This window comes from Neolamprologus brichardi, chromosome 17 (assembly GCF_056152115.1).
Source record: "Neolamprologus brichardi isolate AB-2024 chromosome 17, ASM5615211v1, whole genome shotgun sequence".
In the NCBI taxonomy this organism is placed as follows: domain Eukaryota; kingdom Metazoa; phylum Chordata; class Actinopteri; order Cichliformes; family Cichlidae; genus Neolamprologus; species Neolamprologus brichardi.
In genome coordinates this window covers 31501005-31518549 of record NC_142120.1, presented here as the reverse complement: position 1 = coordinate 31518549, position 17545 = coordinate 31501005, and the positions used below count along the sequence as shown (strand labels likewise).

At 42.1% G+C, this 17545-nt stretch overlaps 2 protein-coding genes across 3 annotated transcripts in view; one reads left to right on the top strand and one right to left on the bottom strand.

Moving 5' to 3' along the window:
- Positions 1 to 9470, bottom strand: part of ddah1 (dimethylarginine dimethylaminohydrolase 1) — an 89401-nt gene extending 79931 nt beyond the window's left edge. Inside the window, exons 1-2 of one of the 2 annotated variants that reach the window (XM_035913492.2) lie at positions 9295 to 9470; positions 1985 to 2311 (exon numbers count right to left, since the gene is read on the bottom strand). In XM_035913492.2, the coding sequence (XP_035769385.1) occupies positions 1985 to 2278 (294 nt within the window). In that variant the 5' untranslated portion in view covers positions 2279 to 2311; positions 9295 to 9470. Of the gene's footprint in view, positions 1 to 1984; positions 2312 to 2449; positions 2554 to 9294 lie in introns of those variants that run through there. The other variant, XM_035913491.2, reaches the window with a different exon arrangement.
- Positions 9471 to 10690: 1220 nt separating this feature from the next.
- Positions 10691 to 13585, top strand: ccn1 (cellular communication network factor 1). The gene is made up of 5 exons (XM_006803997.3): positions 10691 to 10948; positions 11148 to 11385; positions 11723 to 12067; positions 12179 to 12384; positions 12507 to 13585. Exons 1-5 carry the CDS (start codon positions 10901 to 10903, stop codon positions 12807 to 12809), a joined length of 1140 nt encoding a protein of 379 aa, XP_006804060.2. The 5' UTR covers positions 10691 to 10900; the 3' UTR covers positions 12810 to 13585.
- The last annotated feature ends 3960 nt before the right edge of the window (positions 13586 to 17545 follow it).

Sequence of the window (17545 nt, the reverse complement as noted above, 5' to 3'; positions counted from 1 at the left end):
ATTGATTATTTCAAAAGAATCAATGATAGAAGCTCGCTTACTTTCTTAATCGCGAGCGGCGACGAGGCTTTTCCTGAAACCTGCACTGAGCCTTCCTTCATACATCTTCAATAAGTAAAAATCAATAAACCCTTGTCTGTCTAAGCAAATTATCAGCAATAATTGGAAAGGAGAGACCTGAATATGTTGTAGTCAAGCTCTGTAAGCATTGACTTTGATAAGAGAAAGAAAACCGGACTGTGTCTGAATGAAAGGCAGGAAAAAAAGCTGACGACACACATGTTTTGGTGATACGTGTGCAGGAGATACACGGAGCAGAGCATTTTGTCCATTTTTTAAAACCCTATAGCTGTGTTAAAAACAGAGCATTACACTGGGAACGGTTGTTCAGCTCCATGTATATATAAAGTCCCAGAATGACATTACATAGAAAAGCCTCTCATCTCTGCACGCACACATAAACAAGCAGAAACATTCCCTTATCACTCACTGCCAAGCTGCCACATAACATTAACTGTGGAACAAAAGCTTCTCTGCTCCCTTTAGTGTGGAAAGCCATTTGTTGATTTTTCACAGCGTATCCTACGGCCCACGGGGCTTTAACTCGCACAATCATAATGATGTGTCATTTGTGCTGAAAATTATATCTCATTACGAATATAAGTATCCAGTTCAGCCAAGTCATTTATAATTCCACCCAAGACTCATTTACTCATTAGAATCCATCTGTGGCTGTTTTGCAAACATTTATGTTCTTATATCTCAGAAGTTTGCAAAATTTTTTGCTTTTTTTTTTAAATTAATGAAACTTTCCCATGAGCTGAACACCAAACCGCTGCAATTTTGTGTATGAAATCTAGAAAATAAATCACATTTAAAGGTTATAAAGGATCACAGTGGAAGTGCGCTGATGGCTTTGGAACATGTTCACGCAAATATAATGGGCAGTGCGCTCAACATAAATGAAATGTGGTGGTTGAAGGTAGCAGCGCCGAGCTTTTCAATCAATATCCCCGCCGCCAGTGAGGCTGGGGACCATTAGCACCAGTGAGCCAAGCAAAGTAACTCTGATGTGAAATGACAGGGGCTTTCACAGAAACCATCCTACCATTTCCCTCATTGTCATTCACACACACACACACACACACAAACACACACACCCTACATTTCAGCCAGCCTCACTAGGCAACCAAGTGCACTCATACTGTTGTCTTGTTTCAGAAAAAAATGGATTGATTGATTCATTTCCGTGGAGTCCTAAACTTCACCTCCCCCTTGCTCTTCCTCTTGACGTCTCATCAGACTCCTAATCAGCCAGAATCTGAGCTACTTGGCTTCTAGGATGCTCTGACATTAATGCTCTCCATACCACAGAAACAATATGATGTCAAAGTTGGCAATACATACTAAAAGTGCATGAACATTCAGCATCTCAGTTCTTTTCAAACTGTCACTTTTTTATAGTTTTTGTAGTGTGCTATGTTAAAAACAAAAGCAGCATTGTCTATAATATGGGCGTTGCCTCATATAAGTAATGAGCATCATTCCTGTTTAAAGGCTGGTGCACAGTGCACTGGGTTAATATGTGTTGCCTAGTATACATACAGCTGGTTTTACGTATAGCTTTGAATAGTGCAGCTCTTTTCCAGGCTGTAAAATTCAAAATCTGAATCCAAGCTTGTTTAAGGATGAATTAAATACTACACATCCGATTTTATTTAAGTTAATTAGAAACTGACACATGCTTACGTTTTCGTTGATGTTATTAACTGGTAAAATATATATGTTTATAACCCACCTACGTGCTGTGACCCTCATCACCCACTTGTATATCTTGATGCCAGTGCATCCAGCTGCTTATTCCTGCAGCTTAATTGCATGTCAAGTGAGCACAGCGGACAAAGGAGGCGGGAGGACGCCTTCCTTTCCACTTTCACATCAAACTTTATTTTCGTCGTACTGAATCATGCTGACACTGCCCTACCTCTCCTCTCCTGTTCTCAACCCCGGGTCTGGTGATGAGCGCCGTGTCACCGCACACCACGGCCGCGTCCTCCACGAACACGCAGTCCGGGAGCGACTCGTCCGCGGGGAGCTCGACCACCTCCAGCCCGAGCCTCGTCCTCAGGACCTCGACGTATGCCTCTTGCTCCTTCACCGCCTTGGCCAGGTCCACCTCCGTCTGGCTGCTCCGGAGCGCTTCTTTGGCCAGGGACGCAGGGATTCCCCGGACAACGGCGTGGGTGTAATGACCGAAACCTGCCATCAAACCAGCCATGTTTTGCGTTCCCTTTACTTGGCACGTTCAAATCTGGAGAAAAAAAAACACCCAGAGAGACAACTCGGCGAATGAATGAGAGAGAAAAAAAACTAGAGTCAGCTGACTCGATAATTCCTAGCTTGCTTATTTGTTCCCTGTTAGTTAGTTGGGCTTTTATTCTTTATTTACAGTAGCCTGCTGCACACAGTGTCAGTCAGCCCTGCTCCAGTCTCCAGGCGAGCGACAGCGCTTCGGTGACGCGCACCGACCATCACGTGTAGCCTGAGTCTGTCAGCCCTCAGCCAGGCGCTCAGCCCAGCGAGTGACAGGACACCATGAGCCTATGGCTCAATCAATTATCCACTGGATCAACAGAGCAAAACCTGATAGTAAAACCCGAGTTAACAGTCTATTCAAATCATTAAGGAAAAACAAATACAGTTTCCATATCTCTGTAGGGACAAATCAGAAAACAAAACAAAAAGGGTTTGTTAGATTTTTTTGCCAAGGAAAATGCAAAACACTACCCGGATGTAGCTTTTCAGTTATAGGATATACATTTCCCTTCGTATGTGGTTGTAAATAATGCTGTGGACTGTTGGCTGGTCAATTAGAATCAGAATGTCTTTACTGTCATTGTCGCAGGTACAACGAAATTAAAAGTGGTCTGCGATCAGTGCATCATCCATAAAAATATAAATAAACAATAAAATTAATAAATGAAATACTTAGACCAGGGGTGGGCAATTCCAGGCCCCGAGGGCCGGTGTCCTGCAGGTTTTAGATCTCACCTTGGGTCAACACACCTGAATCACATGATTAGTTCGTTACCAGGCTTCTGGAGAACTTCAGGACATGTTGAGGAGCTAATTTAGTCATTTAAATCAGCTGTGTTGGTTCAAGGACATCTAAAACCTGCAGGGACACCAGCCCTCGAGGCCTGGAGTTGCCCACCCCTGACTTAGACCATTTTAGCTTGTTGGTGTCCCCATAGTGACATCTATTTGTTCTTCTCTAATCCTGTTAATAACACATTACAGTTATGTGGGGGGACATTTCACAGGATGCAGTCCTGTGAAAAACTATGTCCCACACTTCCAGGGTAATTATGAGGGTAATCAAACTTGATTCACACTTGATTTGTTGACCATCAGCAGAGGTGACTGCCTCTACAAAAGCAGACGTTCTGGCTGCTTGCTAGCTTGGAGCATTCAGGCCAATGTCGCAATTTTCTCGGAAGTGGGTATCCTGGAAAATGCACTTCAAGGTCAGACAGCGCAACGGTCAGAGAAACTGAAAACAAACAAAAGAAACAAAACTAAATCCAACAGTCACGTCTCAGACTCAGTCAGCATGTGAAATGTTAAAGTTCATTATAGTACAATAAGAAAAAAATTGAACAGGAATGGCTCATTTGGACCTGGACAACTTGTAATCAGCAAGGTGACAATGAGCTCCTCTGTATAAGAAAATATTCTAGAGTTAAATGTGAGGCCATCTATGTGACAGCTAAAGTTTGCCTGAAATTGGGTCATTCAAAGGATAATGATCCCAAGAACAGCAGCAAATCTAAAACAGAATGGCTGAAAAACAAAAGACTAGAGGTTTTACAGTGTTCAAACATCAACCTGACTGGCAGGACCTTAAGAGAGCTGTCCATAAACATAAACCTCAATGCATAGAAGAAACAGTGTAACAGTGACGTGAGACGCAGAAAACAATTACTCCAAGTTATTACCGTAAAAATTGGTTCTAGAAACTACTGAATTATGGAAATGCTGTCATTGTTCACCACTGTATGTTATTTCCTCTGATTATGATCCTCATTGTAGTAAATCGATATTTATATTAAACCTGCAGTAACTACTTTATGACTCCCTTGGTGGTGCTTATCAAAGGAACAAGCATAAAGTGAAGGTTAGTTGCACTGAAAAAGAGCATTTAGCATTTAATTTGGAATTTAAATGTAGGAAGAAATATTAAAAGCACAAAACTTTACTTGACTTTACTTGTCATCAATAAAAAAGCAATAAATAGTTGATCATCATGCCTTGAATGAAGAAAAACAAGCGTCTTTACAACACTGATGAGATTGCATTGACAGATTGATAATAAGTATTCCCGCATCTTCTTAGGGGGAAAAATATGACATTTTAGGTGAAACAGCTCCACAGTGTAATGTCAGAAGAGGAGCTGCCAACAAAGTAAGGAATCTCCTTGACCTCAACACTAAGTTTGGTAATGAAAAAATAACTGTATCCCTGAGAAATACATTTCACAAAAGACCTTCACTACACAAAGGATAGCGTGTGGATCTTGATCAAACTGGGAACATAAAGACAGATGAGTAGCAGATATCTATTTGATTCCCACACCATTCCAACTTGGGTCAAAATACATTTCGAAATGAAGGAAACGTGTGCACAACTTCATTCTTGAACTTGATATTCTTGAGACGTGTATCTGCTTTCATCTTGGCAGACTTGAAACAAATACTGCACACATAACTCAAAGGGAAAGACTATAAATATATAAAAAGAGAAGTTTGTTGTATGGTATGTAGGGAAAGAAGGATTTGAAAGGAAGCTCACTGTTAAATATGTATGTATAGAAGGAATGGTGCATGGGTGGAGGTGGGCTGGTGGGGTTGTATTCCCTACGGTGCCATCTAAGGAAGGTTCTGGGCCCGGTGAAGCTGTCTGAATGGATGGAATGTTTCTTCAGACGTCCCAGAAGCACATTCTTCCACTGCGGGACCTGGGTTTGTCTTTTCTTGTTCCAGATTCACTCAATTATCCTCGACTGCTCTAAACATTCCAGTACATTCCAGAAGCCCCGCATTCCTTCTTCTTTTTTTTCCCCACCCCAGCCAGGATCACCAACCACCACCACCCTTGCCCAGCTTTAACACCTGCCCCCACTCAGACTTCTTTTTTTCCCCTTCCCCATCATTCCTGATCGCAGATGGACGTGGCACAAAAGAAAGCCTCTTTTTTCTCTCTCCAAGCTGAGGAATTTGGCTTACTTTAGACGAAGGAAAGCCCTCATACTTCAGGCACACCTGGCTGGTACAATGTGCAGCTATATAATCAAAATGGTGAAAGCAGAGATGGATCTGAAGCGGCACAGCGGGCTGCGGAAGCAGTTATGATTGAACTCGTCATAAGATCGTAGATGTCTGAAGTGACACAGACATGCATGATTACACAGGTGATCGAAGGTTGTTTCACTCTCTGTGCCTAATTACGCTGAAAAATAACGTAATAGGATAAATTTCATACATAAAAATTTATCATTCATTAGCAGCTATACGAGTTTCCTGTGAATGAAACCTTTTAAACAGCATCAACAAGCCAAGTTTCATTGAAAGAAGAGGCTGCAGTAACATTTATCATCATTTACTATAGTTAATCGACCATATACAGGCACTTACACCCACAGTTGAGCGCAATCAGCGTATTCAGGGAATTGGCCTTGAGGTAGATAGATAATCCTTCAGGTATAAGTAATTGCTATTACACCAAATGTGTATTAGTTCACAGCCAAACATTGTTCCCAATAAATTTAGCGACAACTTCTACACCGGTGTAGGAGAAGACTTGGACACTTTGTCTGTTTGCACGGAATCTGTTAACGTTACCCGTCATGTTCATTACAATCAGAGCAGGCAGGTTGAGCAAAATCAGACACACCGGTACATTTAATCTCCTCATCGCGCAACAACTCCTGGAATGCACTAAACCTCAGAGAAATGTTAATGGAGCCAAGTGTCAAAGAGAATTTTTTTTACCTTGAACTTGTCTTAGCTATAATTAATTTAAGATGAAATGGAAGACATGTTTCCGTGTTATCAGAGCTCCAAAGTACATTTTTTGGACAAACAGGAGGTTCCTCTTTTGTCATTTGCTGACAGAGCCAGAAGGTTCTTAGGACTGCTGTGGAAATGGTCCGACTATATTTCAAGATTAGCATGTTCTCTGGCTTTGCTGGTTCACGCAGTAAATAACATTTCAACAGGAAGCAAAGTATGAGTATGCAACAACGGGAGGAAAGCAAAGCTGGAGTTACTGTAAGTATTCAAAAATAGCCACTGGGGGAAAATGTGTGCCTTTCACGCAAAACTGATGCGTCGCTGATGACTAAAAAAACAAGAATGCAAAAGACGAAAGATTCCTCCCATCTTTTACCAAACACAGAAATGCATTTGGATGTGCAAAGGAAATGACCTCTTATGGGCAACTACGTGATAATTAGCACCCTCGGTTTACTACATGTTTGTGCAATGTGAAACTACAGCAGATTACAGAATCAGAACATATTTCAGAGCACTAGTAAGCAAACAACAAAAAAGGAAAGCACAATCCAAATGATCATCAGACCCAAAATGAAATTATCTTTCGAAAAATATCCTTGAACAACACCGTAGTGAACACTGTCTGTGCCAGTATAACAATGATATAACAGTTAAGCACTTGAGGTCAACCTTCACTAAGCTGATTTCCTTCTTAATGAATCAGGAAGTCTGGTATCACAAAGTTACATCAGAAATTCGTGTGAAAGTGTGATCTCATGTGTTTGTCTTCTTGTGCACTTGTCAGATTTATATTTCTTCAGAACTGGGCTCTGCGTTTTAATTGCTTGCTTAATCTAAGCAGCCATTCATATGCGAACAAGCTGTAACTCATCAAATTTCCTGCTTCTCCGTGAGCTGACAGAAGAAGGAAGTGTTGCTAGTACAAACTGCATGCTAGTTATGACATCTATCTTGGCTATACTACAATGGGATCTGTTGTTTAAACATGTAGATCCTGGTCCATCCGTGTCTTAAACATAAATAAGGAAGCTGAGGGCTGCCACCCGTCTAGACTTCCTGAAGGTCATGCAGTCCTGATGGGTTCTGACAATGGGCTTCCATCACAGTGAGCCTTGGAATCTCTCAAGCATTGGTCAACGTTGAAACTGCTTAGACTTCCCAGCCAGAGGCTTTGAAGTCGCTCAGATGCAGAGCAGTGACAACAATCCAATCATCGATTCTGTCAAGAAGGAGAGCGAGTCCCTCGTCACGAAGGTCAAAGGACCGTGATGTGTGCTGTTTGCGTGACGGGCTCTCCGATGGCTTTAGTGGAAACTATTTGGCCAGGGCAATTACAACAAAAGACGCACATCCAGCTTTTGGAATGTTTCCTAAAATGAATGGGGAATAATAGAATGAATATTGCTGCGTGTTATTCTCCACTGACGTGAAATGAAAACACTGCTTCCCATCATTGTAACACTGGGACGGATGCAGACATGCTGTCATACACACACAGAGGTAGGCATAAAACCATTACAACACTGAAGGACAACTGAGCAGCGGACAATCAAACAAAGCAATAATATAAATGACCATTAAAGGAGTGTTCTCCCACTTCAGTGTTTATTTTTACAAACATTTGTTGAATTAAATGCACGATTAAGCTTCAAAAAATCAACTTTCCTCATCAAGCCTGCTTAACACACTATAAACTGTGTCTTTATCCAGCCTAACCATGCTGGACGTGTGTTAGAGGGTCTCGGTGTGGGATATCTACGGTTGTCCGGCGAGGTCAGATGCACTGCAACTTAAGAAAACATCAGGAAATTTAAAAAGAAAACGACCACAAAAGCATACAAAACACAATGAAAACAGAAAAAATACAACAGAAGTTGATGAAAACACAACAGAAGGAGAAAAATAAACAAATTCACAAAAATGTACAAGTGAAAGGTTTTAGTGGAGACAATGTGACCAAACAGCTGTGGGAATAACAAGAAAGGAAAACATGCAAAGGATTGCCCCTTAAAACGCTTAAAGACTTATTGGATTTGTAACATGTGTTTTAATCACACAACTCATATGATATTGTGCATGTTTGATGTTAGCTACCTACTGTTTGCTTGTCACTTCTGCAGCTGGTCCATCAAGTTATCTCCTCAAAATCACTTAGATTGTGTTTTTGAGTTTTTTCTGAGCTTTTGCAGCATTTTTCATTGTATTTCTATTGTTTTCCTAAACTTCACTTGTGTGTTTTTTTTCTATTTCTATTGTGTTTTATTTGAATTCTGTTGCGTTTTGTGCGCTTTTTGCAGCATTTCTTTGTATTACCATTTGTTTATTCAACTTCCGTTGTGTTTCATTCAAATTCTACTGTGTTGTTTTTTTATTTCTATTGTACTTTATTCAACTTCCATTGTGTTTCATTCAAATTCTACTGTTTTTTTGTATTTCTATTGTACTTTATTCAACTTCCGTTGTGTTTCATTCAAATTCTACTGTGTTTTTTTCTATTTGTATTGTACTTTATTTAACTTCCGTTGTGTTTTTCCGTGCTTTTGTAGCTGTTTTCTAAATTTTCAGTGCGTTCGATCTCCCAGGGCCACCATAGAAATCTCCCTTTAAAAAAATGTATAACTGCCACAAAAACAGAGACCCATTTCCATAATACAGCGTTGCAATGCACACAGGAACACTACACGTGTGCTCACAAAGACACACCCCCTATCCAAAAAGGCTGCACCCACACGTCCATCTCCAGTCTGAATACTCACACAGACGTGAGTAAGAGGCTTCACGGACAAGGACTGTTATCACATGAATACGTCCTCCTCTATTTAAAGATGGTTTGACGTTTGGATTCTGGTCAGTCTTTAAATTATAATAATAAAACAAATGGTCATTCACCAGTTATTCCTTACACATCACCATCTAGTGTCTTGAATTGGAATTATAAAAATATGGCCACAAAAATAACAACCACGACAATCAATCCACGTGGGGAAACCTATAGGCTATTAAAAGATCTTTTAAAAAGTGTCTCTTGCGAGAAAACAAAGAAGAAGAGTATTACCAATGGTTATTGGCTGGTTTATTTATTTATGTTTTTAGAAGAAATGTATCTGCTATGTTCTATTATCATATAAAGGGGATTTTATTCTGAGGCTAGTCACCAATGTTAGGCACACTAGAGTAAAAATCAAAACAGAACAAAAAAACAAAGGAAGTCCAAACTCACCGGAGAGGCTCTTCAGCCGTCTTGCTCAGTGCTGCTGTCTCACTGTACCGTTATGTAAAGTCTACACATAAGGCTACAGGGAAGAGGGGAGAAGTGAAATGTCCGATCCTTACAAACACAAACAAACTCTTTGCCCTCATGCAAAAAAAGAAAAGAAAAAAGAAATCCTGTTTGGAATCTGCCATCCCGTCGTGACAATAACAACGGTTTATATCTCGTCTTTACGCATTTCGCTGCCATCTGGTCAAAGCTATTATAACTCGGAATCATTTCAAAACTCAGGTGGAAGAGACTTATTGAGACTCGTGTTGTTAAAAACTAAGACAAAGACCCAAGTGTTTGTCTCCCCCCACCAAACACCACTAACATCACGGCATCTCTTGCGGAAAATTGGATCACTTCACCTACAGCGGGACCCACTTTCTTTCTTCCCCCCACGAAACGTGATGGACACATTGTGTGAGTGTGTAAGGGGGGCAAAACTGCTTCAAAGGATGAAAGGCAAAGGAATTTCCCTGCATGAAGAACATATTTAACAAGCCTTTATGCTGTCAGGAATGCTGGCCAAGGGGGAGAGAAATATGTTAATAATGCAAGCTACTGCCATACCAAATATGGCAATATTGTTACGTCTGAGCTCTGGTGCGCATCTGGTAATGCTTAGCTCCCCTGAATAAAGGCACCGGAGAGCCAGAAATAGACTGTTCAACGTATTTCTGCCTACACCTTTAAGAGAAACGCTCGTACGGTTATTTTAAACGTGTTCATCGTCTTGTCAAAGTGTATTTAATCAACTGATCTGCGCCTAATTACTGTGTAGGCAAAAGCATGCCTGACACAGTAATCAGCAACAGTCGAACATGTTCAGCTGCATAACTGACACTTAAATTAATCCATAATAAAGTTTTGTTCAAACTTCTGATCTGATCTTTAAGTCTTGGGATGCTATTTTGGGGATATTCTGCGGCATGACATTCTTATATGAAGACAAGTGACTCTAAAATTCAACGGCTGACACACACACACAGACACGCGCGCGCGCGCACACACACACACACAAAAGTGACAATAAAGCCTGTCAAGTTCACCACTTCAGAAAAACCCCCTCAAATGAAGCTGATGTGATAGACGTGAGGGACGAGCAGAGGAAGAAAATGAAAGGGGGGATAAACAAGAAGGGAAAAATGTGAGACGGAAAAGTGTGTTCAGATGGGATCCAGGGGGGAAAAATCCATTTGGGAAAGAGAGAGAGAGAGAAAAAAAGAGAAAGGTTTAGACAGGGTGGAGCTTAGGTCTTGGATGGAAAATGCGCCGAGAAACATTCCTGGCATAGTTTGGGAACAGTTCAGCAGGCAGGCCAGCGACGACGTCAGCTTCTCACTATAGTATAAAAGTACGGAGGTGGCCGGACCTCAGCAGACTGCAAGCGCTTCACTGAGAGCTTCTTCTACTCTAAAGGAGCCTCTGACGATAGAGACTACCAGCAAAGACATTAAGAGAGACAAACGGCTAAGAGAGGGAATACTTAAGGACTCCTCCGAAGACAGACTTTTCCTTACACCGAGAGCAGGATTCCTTTTGAACGCGCACAAGAAATTTATCCAAGATGCTGGTGCTTATTGTTGTCGTTGCCTTCCTCGGAAGCTTTAACCTGGTGAGTCTCGCTCTCTCTCACTCTTCACTGAAATATAAAGAGAAACGTTTTGCAGTTTTAATTCCCCACATTTAGTTAGAGAGAGGAGAAGCTGCTCTTTTGAGACAAGTTTATCTTGTTGTAAGCCATTCTATGTCGCTTGATTTAAACGTTTCTAAAATATGGTTTTGTGTTTTTCTTTTCTTTTTTGGTTATACAGGTCCTCTCCTCCTCCTATTCCTCCACCTCCTGCCCCTCCGTGTGTGATTGCCCTCGGGAGATGCCCCAGTGCGCACCCGGCGTGAGTGTCGTCCTGGATGGCTGCGGCTGCTGCAAAGTTTGCGCCAGGCAGCTGAACGAGGACTGTAGTCTGACCGAGCCCTGTGACCACACTAAAGGACTGGAGTGTAACTTTGGGGCCAGTTTTGCTGCTGCTACTACTCGTGGCATCTGCCGAGGTATGTATAAAGATCATCCTGCTCCAGATGTGCATGCCTCATGACTTAGCCTGAAGACTTTTTTTTAATAAGAGGGATTATTATTCAAGAATATGGGAACCTATGTGATTTCAACACTATGGAATGCAGCTAGGAGGAAACTAGTCTGAACCTCAAAGCACAGGCAGCCCACTGTGGAGGGAAAAAGACTCCTCACAGGCAGCCTGAAGAATTTCACAGTTTAACTGATCCTTATCTGGCAGCCATGTGATGTCTTCAGCAGACTTCTTTGAGCAAAGCAGGAAAGAATAACATTCCTCTCCCTCTGTTTTTTCCTTTTTCTCCCTGCTTGCTGCAGCCAAGTCAGAGGGCAGACCATGTGAGTACAACAGCAGGATCTACCAGAATGGAGAGAGCTTCCAGCCCAACTGCAAACACCAGTGCACATGCATTGATGGGGCAGTGGGATGCGTACCGCTGTGCCCGCAGGAGCTCTCTCTTCCCAACTTGGGCTGTGCCAACCCCAGGCTGGTCAAGGTAGCAGGCCAGTGCTGTGAAGAGTGGGTGTGTGAGGACAGCAAGGAGACAGACATCCTAGAGAAGATCTTTGGCAAAGACTCAGTGATGAAGGATTTGGAAGATGATCTCACCAACATGAATGAGCTCATTTCAATTGTCAAGGGAGGGCTGAAGTCCCTACCAGGTAAGAAAGCAGTCTTTAATTCTGAAGGTTTTTCTTCTGGGTTCAAGTGAGATGGTAAAATAAACTGCATTCAATTTCACTAATGTTTTCATTCCTTCTTTTTAATCGTAGCATACAGACCACAGCCGGAAGTCCACCACATGTTCGAGAGCCAGAAGTGCATCGTTCAAACCACACCCTGGTCCCAGTGCTCCAAGAGCTGTGGAACTGGCATCTCCACCCGAGTCACCAACAACAACAGTGAATGCAAGCTGGTCAGAGAGTCGAGAATCTGCGAAGTGCGGCCATGCACCCAGTCACCTTACTCCAGTCTGAAGGTAAGCTTGAGCCAGCTAGCTGAACCAATCCAATGGAAGCACGCATGATGCTGAAGGTATGCTACAGCTGGGTCTCGGTGCACAACTGACAATTGTCGCTCTTGTACCCATTCTTCTTGCAGAAGGGAAAGAAGTGCAGCAGAACTAAGAGATCGAGCCAGCCGGTGAAGTTCACCTACGCCGGCTGCTCCAGCCTGAAGAAGTACAGACCCAGGTACTGCGGAACCTGCATGGACAGCCGCTGCTGCAGCCCCCACGACACCAGAACCATCCGCGTCAAGTTCCGCTGTGAGGACGGCGAGACCTTCTACAAGAACATCATGATGATCGAGTCCTGCAAGTGCACCTACAACTGTCCCCATGCCAACGAAGCCTCCTATCCCTTCTACCGCCTCTCCAACGACATCCACAAGTTCAGAGACTAATTGGTGAGGAGCAGCCAAACCCCTCAGCGAGAGAAAGAGATCAGCAGCAGCAGCAGCATCATTGGCAGCCAATGGCAGTCTAGATGAAAGCAGGGGTGTAAATAGACCACCAATCAACTACCAGCTTCTTGTTGTAACGAGATTCCCAAGGAATTGTTGGCTTACATCATGAGGACTTAAAGAAGTGCACTGTTTGCTGTGACTCAGCATGCCTAATATGAACTGCTTCGTATTAATTGGAGCATTTGAAGTAGCTTCGTTAAGGAGCAAGATGTAATTAATATTTGTACAATAATCTTAGTCGCTGATATCGATTCACTGTGTATATTTTGATCCCGTACACCAGACATGACCCAAACTGTAGACTTGTGTGTGTATATGTAGATATGCACATGCGCAACTTCAATTAGCATTATCATGTTGTATCTTTGGTTTTTTTTTTTAGAGAAAGAAAAAAAAAGACACCAGACGATGAAATGTAACCTCTCGACTTGTTTAACAGGCGCGCGGTTTCATTCCTTCCTGACGTGGGCATTATTGTTCATGTTTTGTGGCAGCTATTGACCTCCCTTCATGAGAAAAAAAGAAAGAAAAAAAGACAAAGCGAAACATGTCAAAGGATGAATGAATGTTTTTTTTTATTATTATTGTTATTAATATTATTTATCAAAAAAATAATGTAGCTACTTTATTTGGATATTATGTGTCATACTGGAATAAATTGTAAAATGATTTAATTTTATATGCTACAATAAAACTGATTTATTTATATGAAACACGACGAGCCCAGAGTCGAGTCTGTTCAGACTGCACTGCGGGACGGGACAAACTAACGGCACACCGGGGATATTTAAGCCCTCTGTTATATCATTCAATAGAGCCAACAGATTCTCAGACAGACACCGAGCGGCTCGTTCTGCTCTTATATAACACAACCTTGGAGGCTCGCTCTCCTGACTTTCTGTGCTTTTGGAATGCCGTTCTGCAGCGAGCTAGTTTGCTTTCATTTGATCTGGCTAAGCCACACACTTGACCGATTCTGAGAAGAGGAAAAAAAAAAAGATTAAGTTCATGAGTAGCAATGAGTATGGGAGTATGCCAAGAATCTTAAGTGCTGCGCTGAATGGGCTGGGATTAGACACCATGCAACAAGGACAATGAAATTATTGTATATCATGAATACATTCCCAGTTACGCTTTTCTTTTTATTTCATTTTTGTTTTCTTTTTTTCACACAGCATTACCAAATTGACTACTCTTTAGCAACTGCCTTTAAAAAGTGAATTAGATGCATTGGCCCCTGCTGGCTCTTAAATTGCAGGGGTCTGCTAAACAGTTGTAAACAGTCAAACAGAGCAGGGAGGACTTAACTCTCCCTTCCAGGTTTTGGTTTAAGAGGCATGAATACTGCTATGAGACAGAAACAAGCAAAGAGCAGGAAACAGGGGTAACACAGTTGGTATTAGAAACTGTGGTTTTCAAGGGCACTAAAACAGTGTTTTGCTACCATCACATTAACGCTTCTCGACTCATATTCTGCTTTTTTATTCTTTAATAGACTCATTCTGTATGATTTAAGCCTCCGATTTAAGTTTTATAACCTTAAGGTTCCATCCATAAAAGTATGAAATGTATGATTGAAGAATAACAACCTGAAAAAAAGAAAAAAACTTGTGCTAGTTCTCACAGGATCTGACGTTTGCACAATGGTAGCCATTTAGAAGCATCGCGCTGAGGAGAACGACAGGGAAGGGTTTTCTTCTTCTTCTTCTTCTTTTTCATCCAGGTAGAGGGAGCGGCTCAGGAATGCAGCAGTGGCTCAGAAAGCAGACGTCCTGATGGGTGGCAGATGTTGGAAAATATTTCAGTGCAACATGTTCACTTCAGCTGAGGAAATTTTCCAAATATACACGAACCCTCCCGAGTTCTCGTTTGTGTCCACAGAAGGCATTTTTATCTCCTGGCAAGTAGGGAAAAAAACCTGTCTAATCTCACACAACGTGCCACTTCCGCATAACTTTCCCACATAGCTCCTGGAAATAAATCTCAATCGAGTGTATTTAATGAGAGGCCGAGCAGGACACGCCACACACCGCACAGGATGTGCTCACTGGAGTTTTACACATTGCTCACATGAAAGGCTTCTGAGGTCTACCTAATCACAAAGATGTGTGGCCAAAGGGTCTAAACACTTTCAGGGTGCTGTGTTTTTCTTTTTTCTCACTCTTTCCCTTTCTGCTCCTTCCAAAAAAAGAAAATTTCCCTCCCTGTCTTTCATGGCTGGGAGGCTGCATTGCAATCAGACTCATTTGTTTTGATAACCGAATGCAGCACACTTGGTTATGTAATGGCATCTGTAGGTTATGTGAGCAGTGCTTTTGGTCAATGTAGAGACTTACAATTCCTCAGCCTTTACCATGTCAAAAAAGAGGTGGAGTGTGGGTGAAATAACTGTGGTCTTCGAGCAAACACAGCACAAACCTGTAAAATCTATCGCTCTCTCTCACACAGGCGCCCCTGCAATTAAATTGCTCGGTGACTACCTCACTCCCTAAAGCAAAAAATAAAGTGTTTATATGACAAATACATTAGCATTAAAGCCTCATCAAGCAACTACGTAATGCAGTGCAACCAGAAGCTAACAGGACTGAGAGTGGCCATTACAACCCGCTGGATGCTGCTGAGAGCTGATGTCAACTCTTTTACAGCCCTTTGCCCCCTCCATCTACAACCTCAGGTTAATGCTCACTGTTGTAAGCAACCCAGGAGCAAGGAGAAAGAAGGGTTGCATACAGATACTTGTTTCATAACCTACCATCTGCTGGACAAAGGAGGAAACAGCATGCTGTGTGTGATTTCTGTCTAGACTCACACACCTGTTAAGACCTGCACGTTTTAAAGAGTTGTTGCTGTGAAATGTGTGTCTGAAAACTGGCTCAACATCATCGGTATCATTGTAGCGCTGCTATTTTGCATAATACTCTCATGGTAAAAAGAATGATGTAAAAGGCACCCTTTTTTCCCCCAGATCCTGACAGGGTGTGGGACCCTTTCACACAACGCAACAGTGGCAGTAAATATCACTTGACACACCCACCAGATACCCTCTGGCAATTACATAAGAATAAATGATGAGTGGGCTTAAGGGAAAATCCGAGTCAGTTCCCTCCCAGGCTGTTGGATTGTTTGGGATGTCCCAGAGGGACGCTGGCTACTACCGTGATTATTAGCTCTAACAAGCCGCACATTGATGGGAGAGGCATAGCTTAATTGTCGGCGTCTCGAGTCTCAGACTAATGGATTTCTGCAATGAATCATCTCCAGCTCTGTCAGCTGAGCTAACACTGGCATTTACTCCTCTTTCTATCGTTCGACATGGACAGGCTAATGAGGTCACACAGTCAGGAGCTGTTTGTCTCCCAACACTGCAAGTTTGACATTAAGGAATAAATAGGCTGATGGTACTGAAAGCCCCTCTTATTGGCAGAAACATTCTTTTGTTGATTTTTCAAGCGGGTTTGCCTTTTGCTGAGGTGCCATTGTAAGAAAAAGAAAGAAAGAGAAGAATGTGAAAAGTGACTCAGAAAAAAAGTCAGCACATTGTTGTTGGGTGTTGATCTTCAGCTAGCAGGTGAAATGAAGAGCCTACAGATGGAAGGGATGGGGGATTCACAAGCTAGTGTCCTTTAATGCCCCATCCATCCATCTCCCCTTATCCAGTTCAGGGTGGCGAGGGACTGGGGGCCATAGGGCAAGAGGTTAGTACACACTGGACCGATCACCAGTCTGTCACAGGGCTAACTGAGAGACAGGCAACCAATCACACTCATGTATGGACAATTTAGAATCACTAGTTAACCTAACCCCACTAATTCAGACTGTGCAAGGAAGCTGGAGTACCTGAAAACATCCCACGCAGACACAGGGACAACGTGCAAACCCCACACAGATCAGGTGGTGGATTTGAACCCAGGATGTTCTTGCTTTGTGGCAACAGTCCAAACTGCTGTCCACCAGATTCATGGGAATGTTGCGTCACTCCCAGCTGTAAAATTTATTGGAACGTGGATGCAACGTGCAGCAAAGAAGAAAAGTAAATGAATCACATTTCAACAGCACTACTTCTACATGTTTTAGAGGTAGATTACTAAATCTCACTAGATTTTGGGATTCTCAAAAGACTATGGTGCCATCATCATCTGTCACATGATTCCTTGTGTTTCTTCTCACTGAAAACACTGGTTACACATGCTGAGGCTCATGCATTAGGGACCCGGTGGTTCTTAGCACAGACGAGTCAAGATACATAATTTGGTTATATGAAATTGTGTTGAGCAATCTTTTGGCTGTTCCCTTTGGGGGTCACCAGAGCAGATCATCTGCATCCATCTCATTCTGTTCTCTCACACCAACCATCTACATGTCATCCGCACAACAGTGGTTGTAGTCAGTAAGTACGGTTAAACCTACATAGTTTTTTGATGTTCATTATCACCTGTAAATCATTATTACATGCTATTCAATGCACCACCTAATTTCTGGGATTATAGTTTAATAAATCTTTTAATATAAAGTCATGGAAATGGAAAATATGACAAGTTATCTAATAATCTTCTGAGAAAAATGATTTTGGGAGACACCTCAAGTCCTTAAAACTTTGTGATGTGCTCCATCTGTTTAATCTTTAAAAAATAGTCAGTGTCTCAGCTGGACGACCAAATATCTTTAGACCACAT

What these genes read in the sequence shown, in the direction of transcription:
- ccn1 (XM_006803997.3), top strand. Translation starts at nt 10,901, where the DNA reads ATGCTGGTGCTTATTGTTGTCGTTGCCTTCCTCGGAAGCTTTAACCTG. An exon ending in TACTCGTGGCATCTGCCGAG is followed by an intron (nt 11,386 to 11,722) that starts GTATGTATAAAG and finishes TGCTTGCTGCAG; the next exon opens with CCAAGTCAGAGGGCAGACCA. An exon ending in AGGGCTGAAGTCCCTACCAG is followed by an intron (nt 12,068 to 12,178) that starts GTAAGAAAGCAG and finishes TTTTAATCGTAG; the next exon opens with CATACAGACCACAGCCGGAA.